Source organism: Rutidosis leptorrhynchoides, chromosome 3 (assembly GCF_046630445.1).
Source record: "Rutidosis leptorrhynchoides isolate AG116_Rl617_1_P2 chromosome 3, CSIRO_AGI_Rlap_v1, whole genome shotgun sequence".
NCBI lineage: Eukaryota > Viridiplantae > Streptophyta > Magnoliopsida > Asterales > Asteraceae > Rutidosis > Rutidosis leptorrhynchoides.
In genome coordinates this window covers 10,368,611-10,386,625 of record NC_092335.1, presented here as the reverse complement: position 1 = coordinate 10,386,625, position 18,015 = coordinate 10,368,611, and the positions used below count along the sequence as shown (strand labels likewise).

The window sequence follows — 18,015 nt, the reverse complement described above, 5'->3', positions numbered from 1 at the left end:
CTATTTGACACTGGAGGGGCGTCAGGTTTATTTTAGTGTCAGAGGGTGACACTGCCACGTCAGAGGTAGATTGCACTTTTTGGCCAAAAAGTGGACAATCTGCCTGTGACGTCACAGGCAGGGTTATATATGGTCTTATAGTGAGCTGGATTTAATGGGAAAAAATGTTTTGCATTGTGAAACAACGACAGTTTTTTCAATTTGTGTGTTCAAAGGTTAGAATATTTTTCACCACGTACGCACCATCATATTTAGTCTTACGACCTCCAATTCATACCCTATACCAAGTCGTCTGGTAGACCCAAACCTAAAATAAAATAAATAAATAAATAAATAAATAAAAAGTAGCTATTTTATGAGACCATGACCAAGTCAAACCAACCCAACCCAGATTTAACCCAACCTATTCTTCATTCCGACGTATCCAAGCGTTTAAATATTTACGTACTTTGAACATAAATCTTAAGTATATATATTCATGCATGATACATTTTTTCTTATATATAATTCCTAACCCCCTTCAATTACCCATTTCTTTATAGCTTGAATTTTTTTCCTTATATATCCACACAAATTTTTATATTTCCACCGCCATTGGTGTCACTCACCCTCTAAGTATTATTTATACACCAAACGTACGAGTCACAGCAAATTTGTAACCACGGTCGAAATAAATAACAGAGGTCGAAGAATGTCAATGGAGGAAATTGTTTCTTTAATCTTTCATGGGTGTAAGTTAGTTAAAAACCTTGAAGAAACACTAGCCAATATAGCAAACCAACCCCATGCTCTTATTAATTCGTGTGATGAGATTAGTAGTGCTTTTGGTAATGTGAGGGAGAAGTTGAGCATGGCGCTGCAAGAGTATGGTCACCATGATCATGAGCCGCCAATGGTCGTGCCAGAGTGGCTAACAAGTTCGCACGGCATAATGGATATGGTGCTACATGAACAACTTGCTCACCATCAACAAAATGAATTGGAGGCCATTATTGGTCAAGAATTTGGTGCTGGAAATGTGGAAGCTGTGGCAACGAAAGATATCGCTCCTTCTTCATTGCATCGAACTAGAAAAAGGTAATAAAATGATCGACTTTTTAAGTCTGTATTATTTATATGAAAACTGTTAGTTGAATTACTTTAAAAACTTCCTTTGAAAAATGTCATGATATACTAGATCATGAGCAACATCGATCATCTTCCATGTACATTTCCCGAATCAATCTATACATGAACTACTTGAAATGCCATAAATTTAATCGATCTAGGACGTTGTCACATGGCGTCTTTCATGTTCGACTCCCGTGGGGTGCACCACATAAGGCTGCCCTTTAACCCTTGAATTCCACCCAAGGGTGTCTTTCGTACATCGCGTTCCGGGGCAGTGGGGGTGGGGGGTTTAACGCCCATGCCCTCGGATTGTGTCGGGTTTCCTCGTGAGCAGCAGTTTGGGTTATGCAACTGCGTGAGATAAACGCGTGAATGATTTAGTCCCCTTAGATGATTCCGAACTGGTTTAAAAAAAATGATACGTTCTTTTTGATGTTTAGGGTTCACATATACTACACAGTTTTAAATATCACACATACTCTTTGTTAATGTTTTCATCTTTTATAATATGATTTCATTCTCATTGAAATCGGAATTTTATACAAACATGTAGTGTGCATGTGTTTGCGTATTGAGCAACAAATATTCACACATTTTACACCATCGAGTATATTATTTTTGAAAGGAAATTGTCTGCATCATCTAAGTTGTCCGCATTTCATCTGGAATGGACTTAACCACCTTCTAGTATAGAAAACCACTCTCTAATTTTGGAAGTTCCCCGTCTGTTTATTGTGTTCCTTTGTGAATCCATTTATACCTCTTGTATACTGGGTAATTTTTTATTTTTTATATGAAATTCAATTCATCATTGTTCCAATCAAAAAGAACAAGCTACTGTATTTAATATTATTGAAATATACCAAATTACCTGTAGGATCGTGTAAACAGGATTAAACGATCTTAGATTCAATAACGAGTGTGAAAAATCTCGTTATTGGGTTTTATACTCAAAATCAAATGAAAACCTTTGATCTTAATGAATAAATCAACTTAGATATGTTAAAGATCAACTTAGATGAATGCTAGAACACCAGGGTATCGGATTGTACGTATAGAATAGGTTAGGATTCGTAACTCTAACAATGAACCCGTAATACCCATTATATACACGCAGCACGTGCAACCGTGCGGTTGCATTCCAACAGAGAAAGTTAAACGATAAAGCACTTCAACTTGATCATAATGAACTCGGAGACTAAATATGCACCAACATTACCAATACAAATACAGATTACACTATATGATTCAAAATCATATGATTCAAAATCAACAAGGTGAATGTGTTCATTTCTTTGGTGCAGGAAACATGAAGCAGATAGACGAATGTATCGTATACCTGCTCCCAGAATGGGCAACACAGAAATTCCACCAGAAGACGGCTACACTTGGAGAAAATACGGTCAAAAAGAAATACTTGGCTCGAGATTTCCAAGGTATACAAGTCGAAACTCGAATCAATTTAATTAAACTTAAAATCTTCATTAAAAAGAGAACGATAATTAACCGGCTATATCAGATCTTTTAACCATAAAATTAAACTTTATATTGTAACAATAGTTAATGTATTTATCACAAGACATAATTATTGAAAGTTTCTTTATACAAATCTTGAAAGTTCATGTTCCTATGATTGCAACTGATAAAAAAAAAAATGTCTTTTAGTTGGTTTGAATTCAAAGGTAGTCTTCTTGCCACGAAATATCTTTATTTTTCGTTGAATATTCAACAAGATTCAAATTCATGGCAGTAGACTTGGTATATCTAGATGAAACGTGTATATATCATCAAATTTACGTTTAAGTCCTTTAATTTCAGGGGATATTACAGATGCACCCATCAGAAATTATACAATTGTCCAGCCAAAAAACAAGTTCAAAGACTTGACAATGACCCTTATACTTTTGAAGTTAGTTATCGCGGTGATCATACATGTACCATGTCCACTACCGCCCCTTCCATGCCGTAACTACCACCTCCACCACCAGACACCATGACCCAACCGACACTTTCACATTCCACGGTCCCACACTGGTTATCAATGGACATTAAACAATCATTTGGAGATGCTTATAATATTACTCAACATACGGTGCAAACATATAGGGACCAAATTGATATTGGTCATGGGTCATGTCCATCGTCTCCTGCTACATATGTTGTTGATTATTCGGGAGTAACCGATTTGATTGAAACGATGTTTAACTCAGGTTGTAGTAGCAATAACAGCATGGAATTGATATTTTCCCCAGATGAAGAAAAAGAGTTCAAGAAATAATTGGAGACGAAATTATAGGTTTTTTGTGACTGTATTTGAAATGGTAATTACATCTAACAAGCTACTCAATATATAGCGTATAATCTCTGGTGAAATCATAGATTGTGGCTTAAAGTTTTAGGTTTGGTTTAATCTTGTTGCCATATAGTTACTCAATACTAAGTTTTGTTGCAATATGTATTACCTAATATTAAAACGTAGACCATATATTAATAGTTATGCAAAATAATGGTTCGTGCTAGTCTATAGCATTACTCAACTTTATGAATGCAGATTCTCCTTTACTTAAATTTTTATCGACCCTACCTTATAAAGAATCTAACATCAACAACACATCATCCACTAGAATGTTACTGAAAATGTCATTCTCAACGAAATCCGTCCATAAAATGTCATGAGAGATAACAGACGAAGAAGAACCATTGTTTTCAGATGTTGTAGCTTCGAAACAAGAAGGATTGAATTCGCTAATCATCCGATCATTCGAGAGTGAAGATGGGGACCTTTGTGCATCTTTGGTTAACGAAACCTTGTTGGATTCATCTTTCTGTATTCGTGAGGACTTCTTATGGATACTGGTAGAAGATGAGGGACTACTTGTTAAATATTCATGATTTTTAAAACTTCCAAAATCAAGGACCACACCCGGCCCGCAGTGTGAAACCGAATGTAGGTTCTGGCAAGTGTGATGACCGAAATATGTGATACGGAACTTGTTTGATTCTTCCTCCAACTGTTGAACATGTTTTGTGGCCATACAACCATGATCATCCTTGTGTGTACATCGGTAATAACATCTGAAATATCCACAAACAAAATAATAATAAAATTTTTATTATTATTATTATTATTATTTCGAAAAGAATAACGTATCATGTACCGGATCCAAAATCAAATACAATTGATACAATATGATATCCAAACCTAGCTAAAACAAACGAGAAAAAAACACTAAGGCCACATGCTATGGCTCGCCACCCACCCCTTGTTAACATTGTTAACCTCTCACAACCATTGTCAGCAAAATGTTAAAGGGTCCGCCAGCCAATGCTGCAACAGCTCTCACGGACCGGAAAAAGTGGGCCCCACATCGAATTTTTGAATTTATATTTATATTTGAGAGCTGGACTTGTTATTTATATTTATTTTTTAAGTTTTAAATGGAGTGTATGATAGTGAGTGTTTAGTGAAAGGAATGTTAAAGTGTTTGTGTTGATGTGGCGCTGATGTGGCAGGGAAAATGTATGTTAAAGAACTGAACGGTAGCAAGTGGCCTAACCTAAATCACAATTTCAATCAACAAAGCGAAAAACAAATGACAAGGAAAGTACATTTAAGTCTAACAAGCTTATAATAGCTATCCTAAGTATCAACTACACTAAACAACAAGGAAAAGAATGGGCCAATAGCTTAGTGGTGAATGACTCACTCTCCCTTAGGGGAGGTGAGGGTTCGATTCCCACTAGGTGAGGATTTTCCAAATAATTGGATCAAAAACCATTCTTACCGGGCCCAAATGATCCTTTGGTCCCACGCATGCGAAGATTGAAACAATGACAATGCATGTTCGTTTATCGGGCATGGCATGCTGTGGGGAAATGGGTGATGGTGTTTCGCCAGGCTCCAGTGAGCTACCGGGGACCGCTGGATGGGTTGACAAAGTCAACACAGGACTAACATGTCCCTGTCGATACACATGTTTTTTAAACAACTAAACAACAAGGAAAAAAAACATTATAAGTATTCATTATACCACTTTATGCATTTTATTTTAAATTATATTGACTCTGTTTCATGGATGAAAGATATATATTAAAAGTATAACAAAGATCAGCCTTTTGTCTTTTAATTTTCGTCACCCACATGTGGTCACATTGACATTCCCCACTTGTTTGGCCCATTTGAGATAGCATCGTCTCTTTTGTCTTGACCCAACTAATTTAAGTCCAATAACGGAATTTGTTGAGTCGAGTTGGGTGACGAGTTCTTCCTTCTTTTTTTTTTTTTTTTTTACCCATGAAAATAACGAAATTATAACTGTGCACCGAGTTTAATGAACCTTATGCGTATTGCGTAATGTGCTGAAAGAATATAATGAAGTATTAATTAATGGTGTAAGTGGAAAAAAAATAAGGTAGATATCGTACCTATAAGTTGCGTACTGTATGATTTACATGTGTTTCCTAACAAAATAGAAAAACATATATATATATAGATATACATATAAATGTCTAACAACAATTTTGCTTAGTTTGGTGGTGAATTAGTCGTGGTTTGGTTCAATGACTTAATTAGTAAAGAAAAGAAAAAAAGACAATAACAATGGTGTTGATATATCCACATCATTTTTATTACATCCAAAATAATGTATGCATTGTTGTACCGTATAATCTGTTATTGCACAGTTATAGTATATGTAGTAAAAATGAAGGTGGATATATCAATGCCCTAATAACAAGGTCTTTAGTGTTTGGTGACAGTAATTGCCGGTGAAGCTAAGAATTTATAGTAGAAATCTTTATAAAAAGCATCGTAGAGCTTACTCTTTATAAATATTTGATCAAAACTAGTTGAAGATAAAACATGTAAATTTTTATGAAGAGGTAAGAAAACACATATACATATGAAAAGGGTATTCATGTACTTTCTCATTTCATAAGTTCCTACTTAATTGATAACCTAGTTATCCAACTCACTTTACGCACCGATTAATCCCAAAGCGACTAATCGCTTTGTGAGTAGTCCGGAGTCATCGCAGATGAACATCGATCAACGTTCACAAAAGGGATTAGTTTATATGAGCTTTGTGGATTCGAACCTTTGACATACACTTTAGAATTGGAATGGTAGACATTGAATTATCGCAGGTGAAGCTCGATTCTGGTCAAAAGAAGGATTGATCTTTCTTTTTTTTTTTTTTTTTTTAATTCATCAGCTCAACTGTAGAATAGTATGCTCTAACCACTTCACCACCACCTCCTTGGTTAAAAGCAATGCGTTAACCTGATATCTAGCTTCATATTTGAACTGAAATCCTACTTATTTTTAAAAAGTACCTTAACTATTTTTTTCCCCTTAAAGCTTATTTTTCTAATATTTTAAACTTGCAGAGACTCTAAAATCTAGTGTGTCAAAGACACTCTAAACTTACAATATACTCGTAATTGTAAGACTAATGGCCTTGGAAAGAATCTTTGGATATTTGTAAGTGGTAGCTAATACTTACGTACAATATATTGTAACACAAAAGTATTCATATAAATCTGAATTTATATTAGAGAAAATTGCACGGATAGTCCCTGTGGTTTGTAGCACCCAGCGTGGATAGACAAAGTTGGTGATTTGGGGTTGGATAGACTCTGTGGTTTGCAAGTGGAGCAAGAATAGTCTAGTTCACTAACACAGTTAACTTTTTCCGTTAAAATTTAACATGTGTCAAGCATGTGAGGGTAATTTCATCATTTATCATCCCCTATTTATCCATGACTACAAAATATAATATAATATAATTTAAATTAATAAACCTACAAATTTTCATCTCCCCCATATCCTCTAATCTTCATCTTCCCAAATTATACAAATACATCTTACTATATCTATTACTACATCTTACTATAATTTAAATTAGCACATACTTCGTATAACTTTACTAAGATACACTAGGTTCATTACAATCTCACCCACTTTTTTTCATGGTCGTCTTCCTTCCACACCAAATGGTGAGCTGCCATTAAAACTTCCCTAAAGCTTCACTACAATCTCACCCAAATAATTAGCGGGTCAAATCACAAGGACTAACCGGGTCGAACTCAGTAGCTATAAAATGAAAAAACACATTGCTCGGGACAGGAAGCATGCAGAAGAATAGAAGGTAACGATTCGAAATTTCCAGATCTGCATTTGTATTTGTTCTTTTTTTTTTTTTTAAAGAAATAGGTACAGAAGGTGGGTTTAGAGAGAAGTAAGAAATAGGTGCAGAAGGTGGGTTCAAGATATTTGTTTTTTAGATTTCAGATCTTTGTTTGCTGGGTTTTAATTTGATTATTTGTTGAAAATGTTTGATTAAGAAGAAAAGAAAGATGAAGAAATTGAGTGGAAGGAAGAACTACCAATATAATTTAATTAGGTTTAAAAGATAAGTAGGTGGGTGGGTGAGGATATTCAGATGTAATAATATAAAGATCAAAATACCCTCATGTGAAATGCACATGGCAATGAGTTAACGGAAGAATCAAACAGAAAACATCACTTGGACTATCCTTGCTCAACATTTCAAAAATAATGACTATTCAACCCCAAATCACCAACTTTGTCTATCCACGCTGGGTGCTACAAACCACAGGGACTATCCGCACAATTTTTTCTTTATATTATATTTATATAATATAAGATATATATAAGATATATAAGATATTAAGAAATTGATAAAGACCTTGGGAATTTAGAGTTTTGAATATCCTTTTGTCCGTATTTCCGCCATTGATAAGCATCTTCACTTGTATCATTGATTTTGACCCTTGAATATTCCATCGTCTTTCTGGAAATTAAAAATGTACTTAACAAATTAACAACCACACTTCCTACTTGATTAATGACATAAATGCATTGCTTTAGTTCAATAATATTTATTTTTTAACAATTAATAATAATAACACAACTTGAGTACGTATACATATATATACCTTTTGTAACGACCTCTCCCTAGTTTCGCTGCGGGCGAGGAAATCATCTCATTGTTGTCGTTGGCTAAACATTCTGATGCCAACGAAGCCGAACCAAAATCATCAGGATTCAACATTAGAAGACCATTTACAAACGAATCTGCAATTTCCGTCACTAAAACATCAACGGAAACGAAATTTAATTTCTCCTTTCGGCAAAGTAAATTTTGTAGCCTCTTAGCAGAATTTCTGCCTCTAAGTAGAGTTTCGACCAAAATGACTTTACTTTTCTCCATTTCAATTCGATTTGTCTTAAATAAATGCAGAGTATATAGTTCGATCTGACGTTTGGTTACTATGAATTCATATTATATTTGTTTGTAACTCTTGATGACAGTGTGGTTTATATACACATGGTATGTTGATATAAAGAAAGTGGTAGGAAGTAGCAACTATATTAGATAAACAATGAAATAACTAAAATCTGATATGACGTCATAATTACATACATTCATGACATCATCCTAAATTCCTAATTACGGAGTACTATCATTATCTGATTTAAATTTTTGTTTATTATTTATTATTATTTTAATTTCATATTTTCTCATTATATATTTATCTTATTTTATTAAATTTTTCCTGAAAAATATACCACATTAAAATAGATTCAAATTTCAATATAACATATACATATAGTAATCAACAAAGAAGCTTGAGTCAACGGTCGTTCTAAGCAAACGTAGTTAAAACGAACATTTTAACTAAAACATAATGAATAATTGCTAGTACTTACACCATTTCTTACGGGCCATAACAATGGAGTATTGTTGTGCCACAACAATGACAAGACTGCCTATGCTATTGTTGTGGACTTCATTGTTGTGGTATGGTGAGAATAAATCACGATGGCCACAACGAAAATGCAACCAATCACTTTTTTTCCTTTTTAATTATAATATTAATAACTCAATATCAATTATATTTTATTCACGACATCACAACAATGCATTTACTATAGTGCCTCTTTCATCAACAACAATGTCACATCAGCAAAAAAACAATCTCACAACGCCACGACAATACCTCATGCGTAGAGAATGGTCTTAGTTGCAGTTTTGACATAATAGAATGGTAATTAATACCTAGCTAGCTAGATTCATGATATAAATTATGGAGTATAGCTTTGCTAAACAATGTCAACGGATAACATAGTTTAATTAAAACTAGTCCGGAACTGGCCCGTGCGATGGGGCGGGGGCTTTCGGCTTGTGTATTCATATTTAACGTAGCGTTGTTTATTTGGGGAAACGGCTCATGTCTTAAGCGCCGTTTTAGATGTCGTTGTCTTAAGCGTTTTTTAAAAAGTGTCCGTTTTGAACGTAGTTAGTTTCGTTTTGTTCATAATTTTTTTTCGAGTGTAACGGTGTTGTCGAAAAAATTTAACTCGCACCGAGCGAGAAGATAGGGCCCGTTAAAAATTCGGGTGGAATTAGTTTCTTTTATTTTAATAAAGTTATATAATTGCGCTTTTTACCCTCGAAAAAGTGTAAATTCGAGGGGTCTTTGTGTAAGGTAAGCATAAGTTGAGGGACCGGTTGTAGTGTGAACGCAAGCTTAAAACTACATTTTGAAACAACTGAAACTACACCTTCGGCCATGTCTTTTAGTATACAAGGATTAAAATTAAAATAATAATAATAATAAATTAATTAATAATAATTAAGTAAATCTAAGTTATTATAGTTATTTCTATATTTCTATCATTTTATCCGTTATTTTTGAGTAAATAACAAAATAATCTCTTGCTATACTTAGTTATTAAATCGACTATTTTAGAAAATTGACACTTTTACTACTATTATTATTATTATTATATTTGATATTTGATAAAACACGACATTTATATTATTGTTAGTACATGATGCACAACTGTGATGAATTTATTAAATTTATTGATTAAATATCATTACTCTTTTTGTTAAGCAATAAATCTCTCATTCATATGACATAACTAAAATACCTTTGATATACTTTTGTAGAATGTCTCATACTACCTTATCATGTAACTGAGGGACTATTTACTTTATCTTGAATTAAATGTTTTTTTTTTTTATATTTTTCCTGTTTAAGAAAAGTCTCTGTTTCAATGTCTCATACAAAGAGATCATCTCTTAGATTAAGTGACAAAATAATAATAATTTTATTTACTGAATTAAAAATTGTATAGAAACATTGAATAAACAAACCTTAAACAAACATGTTTTTCAAAGATTGAACTAGAAAAGACATGACCAAATGAAAATGAATTGTAAAAAGTCATGACACGGGGAGGATTAGTGGCAATTTCAGGATTGTAACTCAGTGGGGTTCCGGAAACTTTTAAGTACCAATTATATTAAGTTGTTATTTTATTGATAGTTTACCTTTAAAAAAATTAGAAATTCGAAAAATATATGGGATCGAGTAGTATAATTTAGTGGTGTTCAATACAATTCAAAAGAAAAACTATAGATTTAAAAAATATATGGGGTTATACATTTAAATTTAGTGGTGTCCTATATAATTTACAGAGTATTTTCTCCAAAAAAAATTCAAACTAGCGGTGTCTCGTGAACTCACGGATCTGTACTTAGAATCGCCCCTGAGAGGATATTGTAATTTTCTCGTAGTTGTTAAAGTTAAAAGCTATCACAATTACTCCGTACATTTTAAAACAAATACACGTTAAACAACGTTTAATAATGAGAATATAAGATTTTTAAAAGAACATTGAGTGTAAATATTACGTCTGGTTTTTGTTAAGAAAGGTTCTTAGAGTTTTATTAGCTTTTCACTTTTATCTTTTTTCCGGTTGAGTCCACATTGATTTAGTTTAGATTTAGTAAAGACTAAACATTACATTTCATACATGTGAAGTGTGAAAACATCTATAGACTGGTCCCACGAACAAATTCTATGCATATTCGGTATATTGCATGTTTTTCTTCGTAATGAGACGTGTATCCAATTTCTCAATTTTTGGTAATTATTCTTTTCATCTATCTATCTGATAGGCGATTTTATTTTATAATAATCAGGATCTGGATCTGGATATACCATCCTACTCCAATTTGTAAGTTTATTTTTGTTTAAAGCATATTCACACTCAACTGGTATCTATTTACGAATTTATACTTTAACTCCTAAACTTGAATTGATCACAATCTCTTTTATTGAAGGTATAAACCGTCGATCCAATTTGCAAGTTTAAACATCCTAACAAATTAAGTTTCGTACAGAGGAAATTATTGTTAACAGTAATTAAGTAGTTGAATACTTGTATTCACTCATTAAAGAGTAATGAAGAAATTCAATCATATATGAATTATAAATCAAACAAGTGTATTTTTATTTTCATTTTTGACATCACTAGTTACGCAGTACATCTAGAAGGTGCTATTAATACAACCCACTCACTCTACTCTTAGTTTTGTTTAAGGCGAAAATGTTGAATTGTATTGAATGATAGATCTTCATCAAAACAATGAAGATTCAATACGAGATACAATGACAGAGACAAGCTCGGCCCAAATGAAAAGTACAAATTGAAAGAAGCTAAGCTTAAAAACACAATAAAAAGGGATTATGTTCCCATACATAAGAGTGAAGACCATCAAAACAATTAAGATTCGTTGGTCGTTAAAAAGTGATGGGTTGTTTTCTGTTGCGTCTGCTCGTGCTTGTATCGATAGGTCCTTGTTACCTTCTTCTGACACTCCTACGACTTGGTTGGCTTTTTTACCTGGTAAAGTTAACATTTTTCTTTGGCGTTTAATTCGGGATAGGCTTCCTCATAGGCTTAATTTATCGAGTCGTGGTTTAGCGATTCAGTCGATTTCGTGCGGCTTTTGTAATCAAGGTGTTGAAAGCTTGGATCATTTATTTTTTAGTTGCTCTTATGCTCGTGAGGTTTGGCGGGCTGTTTTCATTTGGGTGGATCGTCCTTTTCATGGTTTTTCTTCGTGGCAAGAGATTCTTAGTTGGATTGATTCGTTGAATGGTAATGTGGCTTCGAAGGATTGTGTGTTCGCCATCGTTGTTGCGACTTTATGGATGCTTTGGCGACTCAGAAATTGCTTAGTGTTTAATGATAAATCCGTTAAAAAATGTGCCGTTGTTGATTCGATTAAGTTTTTTTCTTTTGCTTGGCTTAAATTTAGAGCTAAGCGTTGTGTAAATGGGAACGATTGGCTTTTAAGCCCCTTGTAATGCCTTTCTAGCATCATGCTAGAGGGCTAGTTTTTTGTTGTATTATATATATTTGCCGTTCCAAAAAACAAAAAAAAAAAGATTCGTGGCCCAAATGAAGGTCTTTAGCTTGATGTTGCGAACCAAAACCGAACTACACATGAACTTCCGATTGAAAATAAAGTTATTTCTTGCCAGCCAAATCGCCCAAATGGTTGCGGGTCCAATAAATTTCCAAAACTTTGAATCTTTAATACCCATTCCATAAAACCAATCATACGAAAAAACTTCAATCGACCTCGGGATGACCCATCTTAAATTTCACCATTTTAATAGGTCCGACCAAATATTAAACGTCTACTTACAATGTAATAATAAATGATTGACTGTTTCGATTTCATCCAAACACCAAATACAAAGATTCGATTGTGAAGAGGGTAAAATATGTCTTTTGATGAGGATGTCTTTAACGGCAATACTATTACGAATTGTGAGCCAATGAAATAACATGACTTTAGACGGAATGTTATTACCCCAAATTACCTTCGGCCACACAGGAGAAGTGACAACGTGAGATTGCAAAAGAATACGAACCGCATCGGAAACTAAGTAGATGCCCTCGGATGAAGCAGACCACATCAGATGGTCATCATCCAAATCTGAAAACTGGACGGAAGCTAGTAATACCAACAGTTATCCAATTTACCCAAATTGAACAAGATAAAGGAAAAAACCCTTATCAATACCCACTCGTAGTTAAGTAATCTAGTCGATATATATATATATATATATATATATATATATATATATATATATATATATATATATATATATATATATATATATATATATATATATATATATATATATATATATATATATATATATATATATATATATATATATGGTGATGATCCAGAGAGAACTCACATACTAAACTCAATCTGTGTGTAGATTAAATCTATGGATTCAAATCTCTTCGTAAGTTTTCACCGATTTCATGTGCCTAACAGAACGAATTGATTTTCTCTGAAACATGAGTGATTTTTATCCCGTCATTAATATTAATATTAATTAATATTAATATTAATATTAATACTAATACTTATATACTAAAAGTGGTGGCCGTTTGCATCGTTTCAGTTATATCGAATTATCGTTTTGAGTTTGCGTTCACATTACAAGCGGTCCCTCAACTTCGACTACATTTACACAACGGCCCCTCAAGTTTACACTTTTTCAAGGGTAGAAAATGTAAATATATAATTTTATTAAAATAAAAGAAACTAACTTCACCCGAATTTATAACGGGCCCTATCTTCTCGCTCGGTACGAGTTAAATTTTTCCGAGACCACCGTTCAACTCGAAAAAATCTTGCGAACCCAACGGGACTAACTATACGCGAAACGGACACTTCTCAAAAAACGCTAAACACAACGACAGCCCGTGTCTTCCCGCTCGCCGCGAGTTAAATTTTTTCGACATGAGCGTCATACTCGAACTAATTTTATGAACAAAACGATAAAAGGTACGCTTGAAACGGTCACTTTTTAAAAAATGCTAAAAACAACAACAACTCGTATCTTCCTGCTCGCCGCGAGTTATATTATCCCCCAGCACCATCAGACTCGAAATAATTTTATCAACAAAACGAAACTAACTACGCTCGAACCGGACCTATTTTAAAAAACAGTAAAGACGACAACACCAACAACGGCGCTTACTACATGTGCCGTTTTTCCTTCTCTAAATACATAAAGCTACGTTAAATATGAATACGCAGACCGAAAGCCTCCGCCGCATTGCGCGAGCCAGACCCGAACTAGTTAATTAAAAAATCCTAGTTCCAAAAGAAATTTGCACGGTTTAGGCTAAGATATAAAAGTATTATAATATGTAATCTTCTTGGAATATCTTAATTTCCGTAAAAAGGACAACGATGCTGAAAAAGACATAACCGAATGAAAACAGAAAGAAAAAGTAAATATGCACATGAATTGAATCCACTCACTACAATACAATATTTCCATATCAACCATAAAAAAGTTATATTTTCAGACACAATTTCTTCAAAACTTCTAAAAATACCCATACAAAATAATCATATCCGTTCATCAACTCACTTTATTATTAGCGACAGATCAGCATCATGATGACGTGCGATTGATGACATCACTGATTTTAGATTTTATTTTAACTTTGAGAAATTTCTTAGAAGTTATTTACATGCTTCCTAACACCTTCTCTGAATATATCTATATAAACGTCTGTATATCACACAACTTCACTTTACACTAAACCCTATTCCTTTTCCATTTAACACTAAATACAATATTACAATATCTCAAATGGACCAAAAACAACAATTCTTGATTGAAACCCTAACTAAAGGAAGAGACTCTTTAAAAAAGCTGCAGTATTTACTTCGCCGGAAAGTTAATGATGATGATGGGACGGGATCCGTTGAAGATCTTTTAACGGAAATAATGGGGTCTTTCTCCGTTGGTGTTTCTATGTTGAATTCTCGTGATTCCGACCAGTTTCTTGGGGTTCCGGCGAGTCCCATTATTGACCAAGTACCAGAAGTTGACCCCGGTAAGAAACAGGCAAAGGGTGTAAAAGAACGGAGAGGGTGTTACAAGAGAAGGTATATATATTTACTAAGATGCTTTTAGTTTCTTGAATTGATAATTGATTGATGTAAACACAAGATCATATGAACTTATAAATTGGTGAATAATTAACTTAATTAATTAATATAATGTTATCATCATCACATCATGTTTGAAAATTTATTAACATGTGTGTTTTTGCTTGGATTAAATGTTTGTAGAAGGACATCAGATTCTAGGGTCGAGATCAGTAGTACAATTCAAGATGCATATCAATGGAGAAAGTATGGTCAAAAAGAGATCCTTAACTCTAAATACCCAAGGTCCTACATACTCATTTGTGTATTGAACTTAATTTTTATGATTATGTTATCTTTTATATTAATTGTCTGAGATAATCGGTTAAAAGGTACTCCGTATAAACTAAGTGTCTCAAATTGAATATTGGAAGAAATAAATGTATACATATAAATTTAGAAAATCTCTGTATTATTAATTTGTTTTAAAGTCCTATTACATAACTTTTATATCATTATACGTAATACATTGTTGTTGGGCTTACAACAACATGATGTTGGGCTTATGTTTAGGTTTCTAATTGTAATACGGAGTAATAATTACTAATTAATAATAATATTTTTGGGTTGAATTTGCAGATGCTACTTTAGGTGCACCCACAAACATGTTCACGGTTGTAAAGCAGTTAAACAAGTTCAACAATTGGATGATGAATCAAACATGTTCAACATCACATATTTTGGCTATCACACTTGCCCTAGTCCAAATTCGTTTTCACAACATGGACTTGTCCTTGATTTTGGAGATTCCAAAAACCATAAAAATTTCTCAAACAACCCTTCAACTATTACAAATGTCCACACTGATCCCTTTGTAAAACAAGAAGTTGATTCAAAAGTCCAAACTACCGAAAATACCTCTGATAATACTTCAACTGCCAATGACGATTATTCATCAACTTCCAATTTGGTATGGAATATGAATGATCATGAATTATTGATGGGTTTTGACCATGAAGGTTCTTGTGGATCCACTAGCTCCAATAGTTATTTGAATATGGAGTTTTTCAACAATGGTGATTTTACAACCGATTATCCTTTAATCGATTTCACGGGTTAAATATTTCCTAAAATAATAAGGTTATGTGTTGTATATTAGTCGAATTGCAGCAACTTTTGTTAGCAAGATATATGCTACTGAATCCAATCTTTACGGATGAAGAAAGCTTACATGTACAAACTCTAGATTTGTATACGATCGATGTTTGTATATCAATCGACCGGTTTATTATCTTTTATTGTTTGATCTTTTAAAGTGAGAACATTATGTTTGTATTTACGTAGTAAGGCATGTTTCTGCAATGTTAATTAAGGCCTCGCGAGATCAAAGTTATAAGTCGATTCTTATGAGGAGTGACACGTTAAAAAAATCATAGTTATACCGAAAGTGAATTTTTTTTTTTTTTTTGTTTCCCTTTAGTGAATAATTAGGGAGAAAAAATAGGAGGTGAAATAAATGTCGCTAACCTGAAAATAATCGTCATCAATTGGTGTTATAAAAAAAAATTGCATCGCGCACAGTATCCATCACCTAAAATTCAACATGCAACTGCTTCTTAAGATGTTTTTATGTGCGTTAACGACAGTCTTAAATAGTGTCGAAGCCACATATGCTTGAATGGGGTCATATGACACCATCGACAAAAATATGTGAACTCGTAATTATTAAATTAATAGGCATTAGAAGGTTGAAATTTTCTAAAAATGACCCCGGCCATTCCACTTCAATAGAAACCCAACTCAACAAAACTTAGAGTATATAATATGTTGTACTTTTGTGCTTCGAAATGGTTGCTATGGCCACTCCCTATCGTGACTAAACTATTCATTCTCTTAACTTTCCACATTAGCGTCATATCAACACCAATATCCTTTAACTAACTCAAAACTAAACACTTTCTATCATGGTTAAAACAATACTCCTCTTAATATATACTACGTAATATACAAACAATAAAGCATTAAGTTCAAACAATAAAAAGCGACTTGGACCCACAATTGCTATAACTAAGATTTATACTTCCGTTAAATTGATGGTGAGTGCGGGTAACTAACGGGGTAAATAAGCCGTGCCTATGGTTCATTACGGGTAATGGTAACTACGGATAACTAGCGGGTAATGGAACCATAGGGAGTGGTCTAAGCATCCGGACAAATTTGACTATCTACAATTTTAGAGTTTATTAATTTGTAGGGATTTTTTTTATGCTTAATTTATTTGATAATCCTGGTTTATATCATATTACCATGAATTGTTTGTTACTTATTTGTACTTTATTTGATAATTGTGGTTTATATCATATTATCATGAATTGTTGATGGAGAAAGCTATAATGTATCATTTTCAACGAATGAAATATCGTAGGAGACAATTGTGATAAAAGTAACTCAAATTTTTATTTTTATGATTGTACTTAATAATAGTTTGTCAATAACTTTTGAGACTTAAACATTTCGATGTTATTCTATGATACCAACCAGCTAAAATCTTGGCTTCGTGGTCTTAAAGGTTCTCATTAAAATAAATAACCCAACAATTGCATTTGATATATTTTATTTATGTTATGTTATAAGATTATAACAATGCTGACACGTAATCACGTTACATAAATATGTTTTTATAATCAAACTACTAGGCTAGTTCTTAAATTAAATGTTGGAACCATTTGACAGGTAATGTAAACAAATAAAATTTCTTGTATCAAGTGGGAAAAGCATTAGAAAACACGACTTTGACTCATTTATGAACGAACAATGATCTTTTAATTCAAACTATCAATCATATCAAATCATTCATTATATCATATATAAATTATTCAAGAAAAAACCCCAAATAAAACAAGATAGTTTTCAAACTCACTACTCTCCCTAGTTAAACGTTGGATTATTGAAGAGATGGTGAAGAAGATAGTAGGGGTTGGTGATCAATATTTGTAGCCGGTGTGGAGAGTTCGGGCTTGTGGTGAAGTGTGTAGATAATGATAAACTTTCTAAGCTTGTTTCCTGTGATCGGGGCTGTGAGGATGTGATCATGGTCGAACCCTTT

At 33.2% G+C, this 18,015-nt stretch overlaps 4 protein-coding genes across 5 annotated transcripts; 3 read left to right on the top strand and 1 right to left on the bottom strand.

Moving 5' to 3' along the window:
* The first annotated feature begins 522 nt into the window (after positions 1 to 522).
* Positions 523 to 4,135, top strand: LOC139895723 (WRKY transcription factor 55-like). Of its 2 annotated transcripts, none has more exons than XM_071878264.1 (3): positions 523 to 1,077; positions 2,415 to 2,546; positions 3,321 to 4,135. In XM_071878264.1, the coding sequence occupies exons 1-3, from the start codon at positions 692 to 694 to the stop codon at positions 3,325 to 3,327; spliced, it is 525 nt and encodes a 174-aa protein (XP_071734365.1). In that variant the 5' UTR covers positions 523 to 691; the 3' UTR covers positions 3,328 to 4,135. The 2 variants fall into 2 exon arrangements, with proteins under 2 accessions (XP_071734365.1, XP_071734364.1); XM_071878263.1 differs by having other exon boundaries at positions 2,929 to 4,135.
* On the bottom strand, positions 3,577 to 8,406 carry LOC139895722 (WRKY DNA-binding transcription factor 70-like). The gene is made up of 3 exons (XM_071878262.1): positions 8,071 to 8,406; positions 7,821 to 7,925; positions 3,577 to 4,185 (listed from the first exon to the last, which is right to left on the bottom strand). Exons 1-3 carry the CDS (start codon positions 8,343 to 8,345, stop codon positions 3,696 to 3,698), a joined length of 870 nt encoding a protein of 289 aa, XP_071734363.1. The 5' UTR covers positions 8,346 to 8,406; the 3' UTR covers positions 3,577 to 3,695.
* Positions 8,407 to 11,676: 3,270 nt separating this feature from the next.
* On the top strand, positions 11,677 to 12,300 carry LOC139899668 (uncharacterized). The gene has a single exon (XM_071882516.1). The coding sequence runs from the start codon at positions 11,677 to 11,679 to the stop codon at positions 12,298 to 12,300; it is 624 nt and encodes a 207-aa protein (XP_071738617.1).
* A 2,284-nt stretch (positions 12,301 to 14,584) lies between these two features.
* On the top strand, positions 14,585 to 16,207 carry LOC139895721 (probable WRKY transcription factor 54). The gene is made up of 3 exons (XM_071878261.1): positions 14,585 to 14,927; positions 15,114 to 15,215; positions 15,549 to 16,207. Exons 1-3 carry the CDS (start codon positions 14,629 to 14,631, stop codon positions 16,027 to 16,029), a joined length of 882 nt encoding a protein of 293 aa, XP_071734362.1. The 5' UTR covers positions 14,585 to 14,628; the 3' UTR covers positions 16,030 to 16,207.
* Positions 16,208 to 18,015: the final 1,808 nt, after the last annotated feature.